This window comes from Rhodnius prolixus, unplaced genomic scaffold (genome assembly GCF_049639745.1).
Source record: "Rhodnius prolixus isolate KJV_2025 unplaced genomic scaffold, Rpr scaffold_1, whole genome shotgun sequence".
NCBI lineage: Eukaryota > Metazoa > Arthropoda > Insecta > Hemiptera > Reduviidae > Rhodnius > Rhodnius prolixus.
In genome coordinates, this window is record NW_027411581.1 from 65063428 (window position 1) to 65079497 (window position 16070).

Sequence of the window (16070 nt, forward strand, 5' to 3'; positions counted from 1 at the left end):
TATTGGGGACCAAATAGTAGTCCGAGGGAGCCAAGTCTGGAGAATAGGGGGGATGTGAAACGAGTTGGAACCCTATTTCCATTAATTTTGCGACCACAACTGCTGAGGTGTGAGCTGGTGCGTTGTCGTGATGGAAAAGGACTTTTTTGTGGGGCCAATCGTGGGCGTTTTTCTTGCAGCTCGGTTTTCAAACGGTCCAATAACGATGAATAATATGCACCTGTAATAGTTTTACCCTTTTCCAGATAGTCGATGAGGATTATTCCTTGCGAATCCCAAAAGACAGTCGCCATAATCTTTCCGGCCGAAGGAACGGTCTTCGCCTTTTTTGGCGCAGATTCCCCCTTGGTAATCCATTGTTTAGATTGTTCTTTGGTCTCAGGAGTGTAGTGATGTATCCATGTTTCATCCACAGTGACGGAAACGACGCTTAAAGTCCTGCGGATTCTTCTGGAACAGCTGCAAACCGTCCTTACACGATTTCATTTTTGGTCAAGCGTGAGCAATCGCGGCACCCATCTTGCAAATAGCTTTGTCATGGTCCAAATGTTGATGCAAAATATTATGTACCCGTTCATTCGAGATGCCCACAGCACTAGCAATCTCACGCACCTTCACTCTTCTGTCATCCATCACCATATCATTGATTTTATCAATGATTTCTGGAGTAGTAACCTCAACAGGGCGTCCAGAACGTTCAGCGTCACTTGTGCCCATATGGCCACTCCGAAAATTTTGAAACCACTTATAAACTGTTCTAATCGAAGGTGCAGAGTCACCATAATGTTTATCAAGCTTCTCTTTAGTCTCCTGAGGCGTTTTGCCTTTCATAAAGTAGTGTTTAATCAACACACGAAATTCTTTTTCGTCCATTTTTTTGAAAATCACTCGACTTCCTCGATTCAAACGAATGCCAAACACAAAGAAATAGACCGATCTGGCTGAAACTTGGAGTGTGTTCTTCCAAGAGATGCTACTAACTAAACATAACCTCGATACGCGCCAGTGGTGCTATCTCTCTGACTTTGCACGGACTTTTCAAACGACCCTCGTACATTATGCTTAATGGTTTCACCTTATTGATTGTTTTGGTAAAAGGCGTATTAGATAAAAATGAATTTATTCGCTATATGTACGGTCATAACTGGGAGTAACTGTACAATAATGTAACAGCTGGCAAATATGTTACAGAAACTTCTTAATTAATGAATTTAATTTTTAGTTCGATAGAATTTAATTTCGTTTGTAGGCCATTTTGTATTTAGTTACATAAATTATATTATTATTGAGTGACATATGCTTGAAATATATGTTTTAATAATTAGGTGCAGTATAATTGAGTAGGAGTCAACTTCTGCTGATGGACTTCGATCCATGCAGTAGGTGCTTCAGATTATAATTACATTAAATGTTTTTGTAAATTTATTAACAGAAATTAATAAAGCATATTATTATTATTATTATTGATTAATTACTCTGAAAGAATTGTTAAGATCACTTATAGTTTTTTATTTTTATGATTTAAGGCACGTCAACATCTGAGGTTATTAACGCCCGGAGCTTTGTTCAGTGCACTGTGAACCTCCGGACATTGTTCACTCGTAACAGACAACACGTCTCATTTCTACAGGATCATTTCTGCGGTAAGTGATCGATTGCAAATTATATAATTTGTTATTTTATTATTTAATCAATTTAAATTCACTAAATTAATACAAAAATTGTGTTCATTTCTTGAGAAAATAATTCTTTACGCCTACACTAAACAAATAAGAGAATAAATTCATTTTCCCCAGAAGATTATTTAGTTTCCAAAAAAGAAATGTGTTGACAGCAAATTATAATATTTATGATTATCCAATAAATATTAATATTAAGGAATTTATTTACGCATTTAGAAAAGATGGGAAGTGGAATGGTGAATCATGAGAATCCCCGCGTCACTGGTGATTCTATTTACAGATCTGAGGGTACAGAAATATCTTTCTTAACTGGACACTCGAACGGGTGCGGATTTGACACTGTTCTCTCTCTCTCTGTCTCTCACTCCATTGATACAACTTGCTCTCAGTTGGTTGCTTCACCTGACAGGAAGTATGTTCCCATTGGCGGTAGGAGATGTCTAATTCAGAAACATTCACCCTCCTCATTTCCTTTCTCAATGAAAGTTTAATAATAATTCACGTGAAATAAGCCACAAAATGGAAGGTCAAGGAACTTTGCTGTGAACACTCGCATGACTTCCTTAGACTGTTACGTAATGAAACTCTTTAAAAACAAAAAAAAAATTCGTCCATAAAAAAAAGCAGAACTCCCCCTCCCCAATGTTTCAACCAATGCCTTAATCCATTCTTGTTAAGAAAATCCCCCAATAATAAAGTCTGTTCTATAATCCTGAAGCTTCCGATTGGCTGATATTATCTAAAACATGATTACAGGTTTTTCTTATGACATCACCGAAATTGGAAATATTTGGACTTTCTGCAATTTTTGGGAGGAAATACAGGAGGTACATTTTCCAGCATCTTCAGGCAGAGACACGTGTAAATGGAAAGTGCATCCAGTTTAACCTGAACTATTGGAATCTGAAGTTAGTAATTATTTCTAATAAATCATACCATGAACCAGTTAAGCGTGGAATTTTAGTTTAAAAAAAAAAAAACCCCACAGTGTGCGGAATTAAAATCAGGACAATGACGTGTATATGACGTCGAACGCAGGGCAAAACAACCAAAAGTTTACAACGTCACAATAGTCACTGCAAGAGACTTTTTCTGCAATCTCTCTGGGGCTCACAGATTACCAGAGCATTCTGTGTGCATGTCAAAATCTTGCACCGCTTCACGTATGCATTGCTCTGTTAACTAGGGACACCGCAAGAGCTTTTACAAGGAAGAAAAAGAGCTTTTGAATTCTGTGCAAAATGAAATCATGCTCGTACTGAGGTCTGAACCTCTATCTAAGGTAAAGACGCCATTGCACAAGGGTTGAGAGCTTCTATTTGTGTGCGTAATTCCCCCAATCTCTAATGCGGAGACCAAACATGTACCAACCACTTATCATTTGGCTGGCTCCCACCGCAGTTCTATTGGGTAAGATAAAGGAAACATCCCCATCAAATAATACACTTCTTGCATTTTATTAAAATTTCGAGTTTTTATAGTTAAATGGCAAATTTATATATTTCACAACGAGTATACACCTCGAACGCACCATAATAGAGATTTGGTGTGACGTGTCATACACGTGAAACGCGCTTAATTGGTAAAGGACTTCATTATCCGTTCTTCCAAACTTTCCAAGTTTTAATTCTAAAAACAGAACCAGAGGCTGTGTTCTTATTTGGAGAAATAGTTGTTTAGTACATTTGTTCCTAATTTGCTGCTAACTTTGGTTGCTTGATCGTATATATGGTTTCAGATAGAGCAGATCCACCATTGACCACATTATCTCCTTTAGATATTTTAAATTTTAGAAAATTCTTCCTCCCTGATCATGGATTTGGAATCAAGCTTTCGACAGCGTCAACAGAGCCGAACTGTTGAATGTTATGCTGATATTAGGAGAAGAGAGAATATTAATACAGCCAACCGAGATAACGCTCACGGGCCACTAACTGCAAGGTTGATGCTAAAAGAATCTGCGAACAAAGACAATCTTTGTCAATTCTTTGTTCTACTTTAAGATTTTTGTTGTTTCCCTTGAATTTGCTCTTCGTGTGTTATTCGAACACACGCCCTAACAATAGATTATGCGGTAGACGGTGTAATAATTGAAAGAATAAGATGGTTAGCAATATTTGAAGAATTAGTAGGTAGTTCTATAAATTATATATTTTTTTATGAATACCATTAAAAATAATAAATAGGTAAGGCTAATATTTGTAAATAATATTAATTTAAAAAATTATACTTCATGATGTAATGATCAAACTTCAGCAGCTGATTTACAGTTTGTAATTTTATTTTCCCTTTTTTTTAGTTAGGCATCAATTTGCATACTGAATGTATTATCGTTCCTTTCGATTATTAGAGCTGTATCATTATGTACATGTAATATTTTGATCAATAAAGCTTTTTTTTTGTTCTTCTAAAATGGCAACACTGAGTGAACTGCTTGGTAATTTGATAACACACTGACTTTGTTCTTTCGCTACAGACAACACTGCATATCACCGGACAGTGCGCTGTAAGACGCTCCTTGGAAGCAGCTAGATTCAAACCCGGGATCTCAGGTTTGGCATCCAATATACGGTAATCAATGAGCTAGTCCTCTACCTCATACTTTATTGTTTGTATTTTTTTTTTTCCTGAAGCTACTTAACGGAGCTTCTTCTAATTGTTCAGCCGGTTCCGAGATGAATTGTGTTAGTTTTACATTTTTAAACATTGAGAAACTTAACTAAAACAGGAAGAAATAACATGGATGCTGTAAAGAATATAATCAGAGAGAAAATTTTATTCGTCTAAAGCAAAATAGGATAGTTCCTGATTCTTCAGGTGGCTTCATGAAGACCATTTGCAAATTTTAGAAAAAGGTTCTAATCTAGTTCACTTCATTATTACAAACTAAATGGTTTATGTTCTATTACAGGCTAATTTGGTAGTTAACAAAAGCAATTTAAGCGCATTACGTAAGCATTTAGAAAATCTCTAGGATATAGATCTTGGCAGGGACAATAATTCACTGCGCAGTAGATTTTTTTTTTTTATGGAAATCTCACAATGAATAATGAAATGGACTTTGTTTAATCAGCGGTGGGAGAAAGTTTATTGCTTTAAACAAGGGATTAACTGGAGGTTCGCAACACCATATACAGGGCGGTTCCGAAGACTGCATCCGCGTCCAAGTGGGAGCAAAAGAGAGTAGGGAGATCAGTGTAACAGCATCTTGACGTTTGTACTATTTAGTAGTGGGGGCAACTCTAGCCTCCGCCCTGGCCATTGCTTCAGGAAGTGTGGTGTAGTTAGCTGGTCCCGAAGCAGATTTTGTAAGTGGAGGTGGTGAAGTCGTGATCAACAAGGGGGCCGATCAAGAACGTAATTTTCCTAGTTGTGACACACCAGGAGTTAATATGGAGTTTGAAGAAGACGAAGAAGACACGGGTTAGGGGTATGTCTTTTTCTGCTTTGTTGCCGAGTGAAATAATTTTATTTTTTCTTTTCTTTTTTCCTGCCGGAAGTAGAATTTTCCACTGCAAAAGAAAAAGTATGACAGCAAAGTGAAAAAGACTCACCCAGAACCGGTGATTCATCGGCAACTTGTTTTTCTTTTTAATAAAGAGTGTTTTCATCAATGCAGCAGGAAGAGTTTTGTAAATTTGCTGAAAGCATTAAAAAAGTGAATTGTGCATAAATAACAAATAATTCGATAAAGCATCGATAGTTATTTAGTTCTGAATACGAACTACGTGATTTTAAAAAAGCCGATTTCTTAATCTTTACTTCTTTTAACTTCCATTAACTTACTCCAAAATTGAAAATCTTACCAAATACCTTGTGAATGCTAATTCTAAAATAAATCAACACTAAAAACCATAAAAATTGTGCGATAATTACAAAGATAGTTTTCGTTTTCGACCGTTGTTAATTGATGATTATAAGGAATATTGAGGTGCGGTCAATAAATGTTCAAAGTTCTGTGTTTATACCAACGTTTAGGTAAATATTTATTACCTTCTTCAGGATATTGTAAAATTTGTGGAATTTAATGTTAAGCTACATCATCATAACTGTTTCTACTGTTATTATGATGATGTAGCTTAACATTAAATTCCACAAATTTTACAATATCCTTAAGAAGGTAATAAATATTTACCTAAACGTTGGTATGAACACAGAACTTTGAACATTTATTGACCACACCTCAATATTCCCCAAAAAAATCATTAATTACAAAATATTTTGCACTTCTCAAATTCTATAAATTTGAAACAAATAAAAAAAAGCAAGACAAACTCTGTCAAACCTCAAAATCTTCGGTGGAATTTCAATTTAAGATGCATCAATATCTAGTCAAGATGGCTATTAAATTCATTTAAACCATTAAATTAAGAATTCAATAGAAAAAAATGCTAAATGTTTCTAAAGTACATTAAAATATCTTTCATCTTTCAGCTAAATAAAAATGTTTAATTTTTCTAACGCTTATACTGTGGTAAATAGAGCAATATATCTTGATAAGGTTTGTTTGACTTTGTTAAGTCAGTTATCTTGAATAAATACAAGTTAACGAATACAAAAAGATTTTTAAAGATTCAAATATTTACTAGTGGAATTTTTAATGGTATAAATTTAAGTAATTAAAGAAATATTTGAATAATAAATATTCAGAGGTTTTTATACATCAAAAACTTGACTAGTTAATTAAAACTAAGGTTAAATTTGAATAATATATTAAGATAAGTTTACCATTTTTTGGCTTTTAACTTTTCTACTAATTTAAAACTTCTAACTTTCTTCAATTTTAAGGAAAAATTCAAAAGACTTGGAAAATTAGTTTCAGAAGTGAGGGGGGGGGATTATTTGACTAATTGGTTTTCCATTAATTTCTTTGCATCACAGTACTTTATTTAAAAAATTGTTTTATTTCAACTTTATGAAAATTAGTAAGGTTATCCTTAAAAGAGAGTAAATTTTGAAACGGTTGGTTGACTTGCACTATTGAAACATTAAAGAGATTCTTGCGTGAAAAACTACTTACTTCTTTTAATCAAAGATCAATGTTGAGCACCATAATTCTACTTCTTGCATTGTGACTCTGATCCTGATAGGTCCTATGACCAATAATTGTCGCCACTTATCTCCTCACACATGTCTCAGATCCTCTTCTATAATATCCTACTTGGATTTATCCAGCTAGGCAATGTGCAAAAATTTGCTCTTGAGGAATCATGTCACCACCGTTTTTGCATGAGTTATTTACAGGTCTCTCAGTATCATAACGTTTCATCTGAATCATCACTCACATTACCTGCATGTTTCTCAAATTTTTCCTTTCCAACATCCTTTCACATTCATTTATACTAGTGGGTTATGTATGTACCATTAGACCGATGATGCGAGGCTATCATTGATGCTAATCATTGCTAACAAACCCGAACCAATTTTTTTCAACAGGCAGCTGATTGCCAGTCGCTATTCTGGCCTTTATCTTAGTCTTTGTTTCATATGACTTGTGATTCAGATACGAGTATGCCAGCTGATGCTTCGTTCTGAGATTCATGTTGAATAACTAGAAAAACATACAAGTTTCACTTTTTTTTTGATATTCAGCAAACCTAACCTTTAAAATCTGCTCAAACTGTGCATTCTCACTTCTCCATGAAGAGTGGCAGGCAATTAAGTTTTATAATTAGATACTAGGGAATTATTTTAACAAACTTAAATTTTTTAACGGCCCTTCCGAAGTTTTGATTCTAGTTTCACTTTTAGATTATAGAATTTCCAAAGCGAAAAAGGAAACTTGCTTCAAAACAAACAGAGCAAACTATTTAACTATTAAAATTGTTAGGTAAAATAACCTTCCTTATTTTCCATAGAGGTTACCAAAGTAACAAAAAAACGTTTAGAGAATTGCTATAATTTTGTATGAAGGGAAAAAATTGCCCCATTCATAATTGTAAAAGAGAATAAAAACATTCTATTTTGAATTGTAATACTCGGACCTGATGCACCACAGCATCCATTATAGTAACATTTTATTCCATTATTTAACTGTGTGTTAAGGATCTGATATGTCCAAACGTTCTTAAGTTCTCAAAAGCTTAGAGCATCCGTTGCTCGAAACACAATCACAAGACCAAAAATATACGATAGAACATAAAAATTTCAGTGTTAAGCCAATCAATCTACTCAAATTGGTTCAGTAATAGATAATTAATTGTATTTTACTGTGAATGGTGCTCACCTGATTATAAGCTGGCTAAATAGGACAAAAAATCAGGTATTATTTAAGTTTTTTATCAATTTTTGTGAATTTGAAAACCTTCTATCGATTCATTATAGTCTTCTGCGGTTAAAAGAAGGCATACAAGTTAGAATCATTTCCTAATTTTCAATTCTTCGCTAATCCTCGTCCACTTTCAAAGTACTTGCCACAGCTAACATGATCTAGAAGAGGGTTCGTAAAAGAAGTTTCTAACGCAAACCTAAAATCACTGTAACATAAAGGAATTCTAATCACTGTCGAACTACATATATGTCTTCAACGAGGGCTACATCAGATAACATTTGCAATCCCTTGTAAATAAAGAAATTTCTTTTAAATATTAAAATTTCCAAAAACCATCTGAGATAAATTTATTTACCTTCATTGCTGTACTCATAAGTTCATAAGTACATACATACTGATCAACGGATTTTACCGAGTTTAACCTAATGTGAAATATTAGCCACTGATGAGGGTACACAATTTCGTATGTAAATTTCAAATCATCAAAATTAGGAAAGTACAGTGGGACTCTACTCGGAGCCTGAAAGCAATTCCCTTACTTATAGAGGCCGCGGTCATTATCAGAACTCAATATCTTCAGAGTCCATTGTAGGTCTTAGCCTCCTCTTCTAGAAGTTTATTCCTCTTTTTGCAGCACATTATCTACGCCCTCTCACCACCTTTGGCCTCCCCATTCACCACTTTTCATGCAAACTCTCGATCTTCCCCCTTACGATAACAACTCTTCACCACCAACCTTACAATTTGTTCAGCTGCAGTCATTAATTTGGAAAATGCTTCTTCCCAGGCTTTCCGGAACTTTTCACTCCGTTCGCAAACGTTGGAATTTGTACTGGTGTGGTGTTTTACTAGTTGGTTTGGATACCGCCATCTCGCATCACCATCTCAAGCGCCAATTAGGAAAGCAATAAGGTCACCTTTGCTTGAAATGTCCTTTGATTACATCGCTGAAATAGAAACATCATTTATTTGAATGATAAGGTTAAATAGATTTTGACTTAGCAATAAAAGTTGTAAGTATGTAGATAAATATGAATATTTAAAAAAGAAAAAAACAATCTCTCTTAAAGCAAGAAATTTTCTTAAATTTCATTATGCAAATCATTAAACAGGTTTTACTATCGCGGAAGATGCTTAAAAAATAACTTTTCCGACTTTTAGCTAGTTTTTCACAGCTAATTGTAATCTTATAAATATTATTAAGGAACACATAGAGCAAAGAATTTTACCATGAATTGGACCTGACGGCTTATTTCTGCATTTCCACTTTGACTCAAGCCTCTATTCCTTACTCGAAAAATATCTTCACTTTACACGAGTGACTGCTAAGATGCACCCAAATCGATCACTTCTATTCGGAATGATTAGTCATCAATCAAAGATCTCGTTTAAACAGAATTGTGTAAATACCTAGATAAAATTCTTTTTAAAATTTGAAGGGAAGTTTATCTCAAAGTTATAAATTAAGACGAAGAGATTGATGCATCTTAAGGCTGATTTCATGATGGTTTTTTAATGTAAGAATATTTAAGTACATCAACGATTCTGATTAATAATAACTGTATTATTAAATACCTCAAGCGATATATCGATAGTCATATTATATCAAGCTCAGAACCGATTGAACAAATTTTAGATTCTAGCTTAAGTTTTTTAGTAAACTTAATGAATCCATCTGTTTTTAATCAATTTTAAGACGCGTCAACATCTGAGCTTTTTTCAATGCACTTTTGGCTTTCAGTCAGACAGCACTGCCAATCACCGGACGGTGAACTGGAAGAAGCTTCTAGAAACCCCCCCTGCTCTAAGGGCCAATAGTTGGGATTCGAACCCGAGATCTTTGCCTGGAAATCCAGTCAGCTTATTTCTTTCATCTGCGTCTGTCTAATAAGTGATAATCGGCTTTCTCGCCTGTGCAATTATCGAAAATTATTTTTGGAAACTTTAATTTTGAAAATTAAACAGATGAAACAGAATCAATATATGATGTGCAGAAGTCTTTATCTAATTATAAATAAATTACTTTCAAAAAGTATTTATTTAAAAAATGTGGTTAACTAAATACAAAAAGGAGTCTGTAGCAAACAATTTTACGAATATCCCTGGAATGTATTCGGAACTATAAAATATTGTTAATTCTGTTGGTTTAGTTTGAAAAAAAAGGGGGTAAATATCTTTGGAAGATAACTTATTTTGTTAACCATAAATTATTTTCTAAACATTGATTTTAAATCCATTCAATTTAAAAGGGGCAAATAATTTAATAATTTCAATTGTGTTGATGTTTTAAGAAATTAATTTTATTATTGTTAAGTTATTTAATGTGTTTTAGAATCTATATTATTATTATGTATTAATGATTTATTGATGTAACCTATAAGTCGTCTAAAGTATTGAACATACCTCCTCATTTAAAGACTGAGACGTCACTCAACATTTCGCTGTTTATCAATTGGTCGGTAGGTTTAAGTAACTTACTCAGCTTCATCTTAATTACTCGGAAAATATTAGAAAGAAATTTCTACCTGAAAATTGTGTACAATTTTAATTGATTAATGTGAACAATAACCTCCGCACATTGAATCCTGGAATAAACCTTTTGATACAACCACATTAATTGGCAATATTTGCATTAACCTCTTCCTTTTAGGGGCATCTTCATTAAAATAAAACAGACAATTAAATAACAACAAATTCTAAATCGCTGTATAAGGCATGTAATGCCAAAACACGCCATGAATACTTGAGAAGATCAAACTTAATGAAGAACAGCCCGAATGTACAGATATCGACCCTTTTTTTTCACACAAGAAAACTAAATAAGATGCTAAAGTTTGAGACGGTAAAGATTGCAATATCTTTTCTCAAGAAAATTATGTGCGAAGTTGAGTAAATAGGCGCGAAAATCAGTAGGCGTAAACTAGGCTGTGATAAAAACAAAGAACTGCATTTCCCACCTAAAGTAGTTCCGAGTAGTCATCAAACAGATAGGTCATTAAGTGAGGAGTACTTTACTGTGTTAACACAACTTTGACTAAAATTTATAAACCACAAATAACTTCTTCATGTATCATAAAACCATTTTAAACCAGGGGCGAGCGCTGCTGAGATGATTAAGTTAACCTCGTGAAATCGGTTTGAGAAACACGGCCACACAAATAATATTTTCTTCAATGCTGTATATTCACTGATTACCAATTATCTACGTTCTTATTTAAAATTATCTTACTGATGTCATTCAAGAAAATATTTTCATAAAAAATGAATCGATTTACAAAAATTAGTCAGCGCCAGCCCCTGTTTTAAACTAAATATGTTTTACTTTATGAACATCATAATGTAATCATGTGTTGTACCAAATTTAAGATGCAATTTTCATGCCGATTAGCCGGAAAAATGTAATTATTTTCATTAATAATTTTTATTGGAAACATTTAAAAGAAATATAAATTAATGTTAATCTTTTATGCGTGATTGGTGCTGTATTTAGTCTTTTAAAAAAGTAATTTCATCAGCCTAAGGTATGTCAATTTTAATTTTATTTATAGTTCTGTACTATTTTATCTTTTAAATTTATTTTTCCTTAACAAAGTGTGTGATTAATTTTGAATTAACTCTGGTTTCTGTGTTTTCTATTAGTTAATTTTTGTTCGCAGTGAAGTTATTAAAATCATCAAAAGTAAGAAGAATATGGTCTTCTTTTTTTTCAAGCATTGTAAATAACGGTAAAGCTAACTTCATTTTATTTGCATAAAATCGATTTGATCGCAATGCTGAATTATACAATAATAAATAGCCTTAACAGCTGATGCGTTATAAAGAAAAACACAATTTAAAAAATAAATAAGATAATGGAAAAAGGAGAGCATAGAAAAGGTTTGAATTTTGTGCACTACTGAGAAACTTGTTAATCTTCGACACTTATAAGTAGGTATTATTTCGCGCATCACTCTGACCATTTGCTGAAGATATCTAGAAAACGACCGGTTCAGTATTTATTATACAGAGGAGTGATCTAACCCCAACGGTGGTTAGATTGGAGCTGGCTTTTTTTAAGACGATTCTTTGAAGGTTCACTTGTTCGGTGTTTCAACTTTGATGGGAAATATCTGCAGTTTTGGAAGCTGTAAGCAAAATGTTTTTATTTTTATTTTGGGCCTGTAGCATGCTGTATTCTGACGGTCTGAAGTAAACGGCCTACCGATCAATCTGGAAAAGAACTTCTAGAATTGTGAAAATCTGCTTTGCATCGCTTCTTCTTCCAGGAAGCCCCGAAACTTTGTTGGAATTCCAGAAAATACTGGTTGACCTGTGTATGCAAGAATATTACTACCGCCTCTAATAGTAACTTGAACACTGAACTCTGAAAATGGCCTGGGGAAAAGAATATCAACACATTCTGGAGAATTATGAGCTCAAGTAGAACTGATCCTAGAGGGCATGCCGCTGAATCCCAACTTGCCACTTGCAGGCATACGATTAAAAAAAAACAAATTAAGTCCTCAGTTTGAGGCTCTCTATAAACTGTTGTTGTATTGTTAATCAAAGTAATAGAATTGCTTTTTAAGTTGGGACATTAACTCGCATGAAAAAACAAATTAACTATTTTAACCTCACCCAATTCTCCTCCTGTAAATCTGAGAAGAAACCAAATCACCTCTATTTCTCTTAATAATTAAATGCAGTGCACATTTGCTTTAATATTTCCAAAATTTGGTACATTTTACTAACTCGGTGCTGATAAAAATTGATATTGCGTGGGCTTCTGGACTAATTTAATTTTAATTAGTTAAATGAGGGAAGGGATTAGCTATTAGGTTAGCATACTGGACTCCCACGCGGAGGTCCCGGGTTCGAATCCAGCTGCTGACCCTTAGATTTTCTCTTCCTAGGAGCTTCTTGCAGCTCACTGTCCGGTGATGGACAGTGTTGTCTGTAACGAGAGAACACTGTCCGGAGGCCGGCAGTGCACTGGAAAAAGCTCCGGGCGCTAATGACCTCAGCTGTTGATGCGCCAAAAAAAAAAAAAAAAAAAATGTTCAGAACGAAGTAACTGCAAAGTACCTTACTTTCTTAAAAACAGAATTGAAATTACGGCAGTAATATTTTTAAAGTTCAATTACTGCTTATCAAATTTCAATTTTTATTTTGTGTGTTTTCAATTTAAAAAGAAGACAATTAAGTAAAATTTATTTATTCCAACGAAATCATTTTTTAAAAAAATCTTCTACGATCATGTTCTCAAGATTGATATCAGAAATCTGTCAAGAATTTTTTTAAAAAAAGGATTGCCCCCCCACATATTTTTAATTCTATTTATTGCTCCCCTTCTAAGCTTTATTTACAAATCAGTGTGAACACAGCAATATTTTTCCAACCCCAAATTTATTTCTGGTTGAAATTTATAACATTGAAAGTAGAACGAAACGTGGTAACATGCCAGCTTATAGTTGAAAAATATATTCCTAGTAACATCAAGATTCTAGATTGTGTTCAGAATTTAAGATCACTTTTACATCATTTTTCAAAAATTATTATCTTCTTTTTTTTATATATTTTTAAAAGAAATTTTTAAGATATAAATTGATAAAAAAAAGATGTATTTTAAGATTTACATTTCTATTTTGAAGCTTAAAACATTCATTAAGTCAGTAGATAATTTCAACTTTCTTTTTTGTGATTTACTTTTTGATTTATTGACTTAATAGAACTGAAAAGAACTCTGCATTATATCCACAAAACCAAATAGGTACGCACACACATGAATAGTAAGGGCAAATTGCCAAAATGTCTATCGGACATGATATTGAAATTTTCAGTATGTCCTTTTCTCTGCTAGTACCTAGCCAGTGATAAGATTGTAAGAGAAGAACTGTTCGTATATAATAATGAATCTATTTTAAGGCAAGCATTACTTCAGGCAACTAATTTACTGTTGAAAATTGTAAAAATAAACTGCAGTTTCAAAAGAATAATTCTCCAGGTAGAATCACTTATTTATTTTTTGTTTTATTAGCATTCAAGCTGGTATTTTTCATGCAATTTTCCAGCCAGTCGTAGCATGGTTTTAACCGTGAAACTTTCAAGTAATACGACTGACTACTAGTCATTGCTATTTGAAAAAGCAGATGTACTTCCATCATTGGAGCAAAAAATAAAAGTAGAAAAATATAGGTTAATATAAATAAAATATTTATTTATATTTTCTTGTTATTTAAAAGAAGTTAATTAGAATTTATTAATTTGAGTTGGCCACACTGCCTTACTTTGTGGTTATCTTATTTATACGTTTCTATTGTTTACTTGATTTGCAGAGTTGTTATTTCTTCTTTTTACAAAGAAGTGTTAGATTTGAACCGTTCGATTTTTATCTAACCCAATAAAGTTCTCTTTATTATAAATACATCATCACCATGCGTCTTTTCTGCATATTCGACTTTCATTAATTCTGAGTAAGTCAAATTACGATCCCATTTTTTTCTTATATTTTCTCTACATTATATGAAACATTACAAATTAAAGAAAGAGTGCTAAATTATTTTCAAATAAATAATAACTAATAAAAAGAAAATTATATGAAAATACAGCAAGAAAATCTGGTGTGAAGAAATTTGTTGAAGTCATTTTTAAATAATTTTTAAGGAAATGAAAAAATTTGTTCAATAAAGTGGTAATTCAGTCAGATCTATTTTGACCTAAAATCTCGTGGCGTCCTCTATCGTCTTAGCAAGATTTCAACTTTCTACGATTTCTCGTTTGGAGATACTGCGGATAGGATATATGTACTAGTGATGGGCAGAACGAGTCCGTCTTTGGACTCGTTGGATTTGAATCAGTTCCAGGGTTGGAATCGATTCCAACAACTCGTTCACCGATTCCGGTCTCTGTACTTACCCTATGCATTAGTAACATTGTCACGCAATTTATTGAAAAATATCATTAAATGTTAGCTTTCCCAGTTAATAACAAAACTATATTTCTTTAACACACATTGAGTACTATCCCTAATTTCCAATTGCACTGATAAATATAAAATTAACAACGTAACACAAAAATTAACATAAAAATAGACTAGTCAATTATAAAAATTAAAGCAATGCTGTTTAGTCATTATCTAGCTTGACCACTGGAAGACTGGAGTTAATGTGCTTCAAGAGGATCCAAGATAGAGAAACGGAAATGGGTAGGAAATTATTCCCATAAAAAAAAATCTAACCCTTCAAGCAAAATGATAATTACTCATAAATAAAGAAATATTTATTTACTAGGACTTGTATATCAAGCTTTAAAAATATTATCTCATTATCTTACGAAAAGAAAAAGCTGTGTGCTTAATCTTTAACATAGCGCTGGACACTCTTATTCTTATCTTCATTGGGTAAGTTTAACCGTGTACATGACCGTGAGACAGTCGAAAGTAACACTGAGCCAAAATTTAGTATTACCTAATTGGTTTACTTACTGCAGTATCCCTCCCACTCTATCACCAATTTCACAAACATTCATCGATTGGAAATAATTTTTAGTTAAATATTCGTTTTATTTGAATACAAAAAACATTATAACGCTTTCTTAAGATGATTTTAATTTTTAAAATTTGTTTTTGTCCATTACTCTTATAAAATACGAAGAATTTCAAATAAAATATAATATACAAACACAATGATCTAGTGTGCAGGTGGAGTCAGTCCTCGTTACCATAGCAATGGAACCGTTAAACAACTCCGGTTCCAGCTCCAGCAATTTCTATTGGCTAGATTCAGTGAACGAAAAAATGGAACGAGTCCGGTTTCAAAAGGATTTAAATCACTCCGGATTCGACTCCACCAACTCCAGTGGATTTAACCAATGAAAATGCTAGAGCTGGGCCGGAGTCGTTTAACGGTTCCGTTGTCATGGTAACTACGACTGACTCCACCTGCACACTAGATCATTCTGTGTTTGTATATATTATATTTTATTTGAAATTCTTCGTATTTTATAAGAGTAATGGACAAAAACAAATTTTAAAAATTCAAATCATCTTAAGAAAGCGTTATAATGTTTTTTGTATTCCAATGAAACGAATATTTAACTAAAAAATATTTTTAATCGATGAATGTTTGTGAAATAGGTGT

At 33.1% G+C, this 16070-nt stretch overlaps 2 protein-coding genes across 32 annotated transcripts in view; one reads left to right on the plus strand and one right to left on the minus strand.

The window, feature by feature from the left end:
- Positions 1–11047, minus strand: part of LOC141446117 (uncharacterized) — a 106065-nt gene extending 95018 nt beyond the window's left edge. For 5 of the 18 annotated variants that reach the window (XR_012453497.1, XR_012453494.1, XR_012453496.1 and 2 more), the window contains exons 1-3: positions 10357–10478; positions 9183–9363; positions 6703–8900 (exon numbers count right to left, since the gene is read on the minus strand). The gene's annotated coding sequence lies outside the window, so the exon portion shown is untranslated. Of the gene's footprint in view, positions 1–5236; positions 5324–6702; positions 8901–9182; positions 9364–10356; positions 10481–10910 lie in introns of those variants that run through there. The other 13 variants (XR_012453493.1, XR_012453498.1, XR_012453506.1 and 10 more) reach the window with 10 other exon arrangements.
- LOC141446123 (uncharacterized) overlaps positions 1–14155 on the plus strand; it is a 47372-nt gene extending 33217 nt beyond the window's left edge. For 4 of the 14 annotated variants that reach the window (XR_012453513.1, XR_012453514.1, XR_012453512.1 and 1 more), the window contains exons 4-8: positions 1527–1643; positions 2439–2590; positions 4159–4234; positions 9695–11474; positions 11610–12665. Coding sequence is in view for 2 of the 14 variants with exons in the window: in XM_074112565.1 (XP_073968666.1) it covers positions 1527–1643; positions 2439–2569 (248 nt within the window). In the remaining 12 variants the exon portion in view is untranslated. Of the gene's footprint in view, positions 1–1325; positions 1380–1526; positions 1644–2438; positions 2591–3420; positions 4102–4158; positions 4254–9694; positions 11475–11609; positions 12666–13969 lie in introns of those variants that run through there. The other 10 variants (XR_012453522.1, XR_012453523.1, XR_012453521.1 and 7 more) reach the window with 9 other exon arrangements.
- Positions 14156–16070: the final 1915 nt, after the last annotated feature.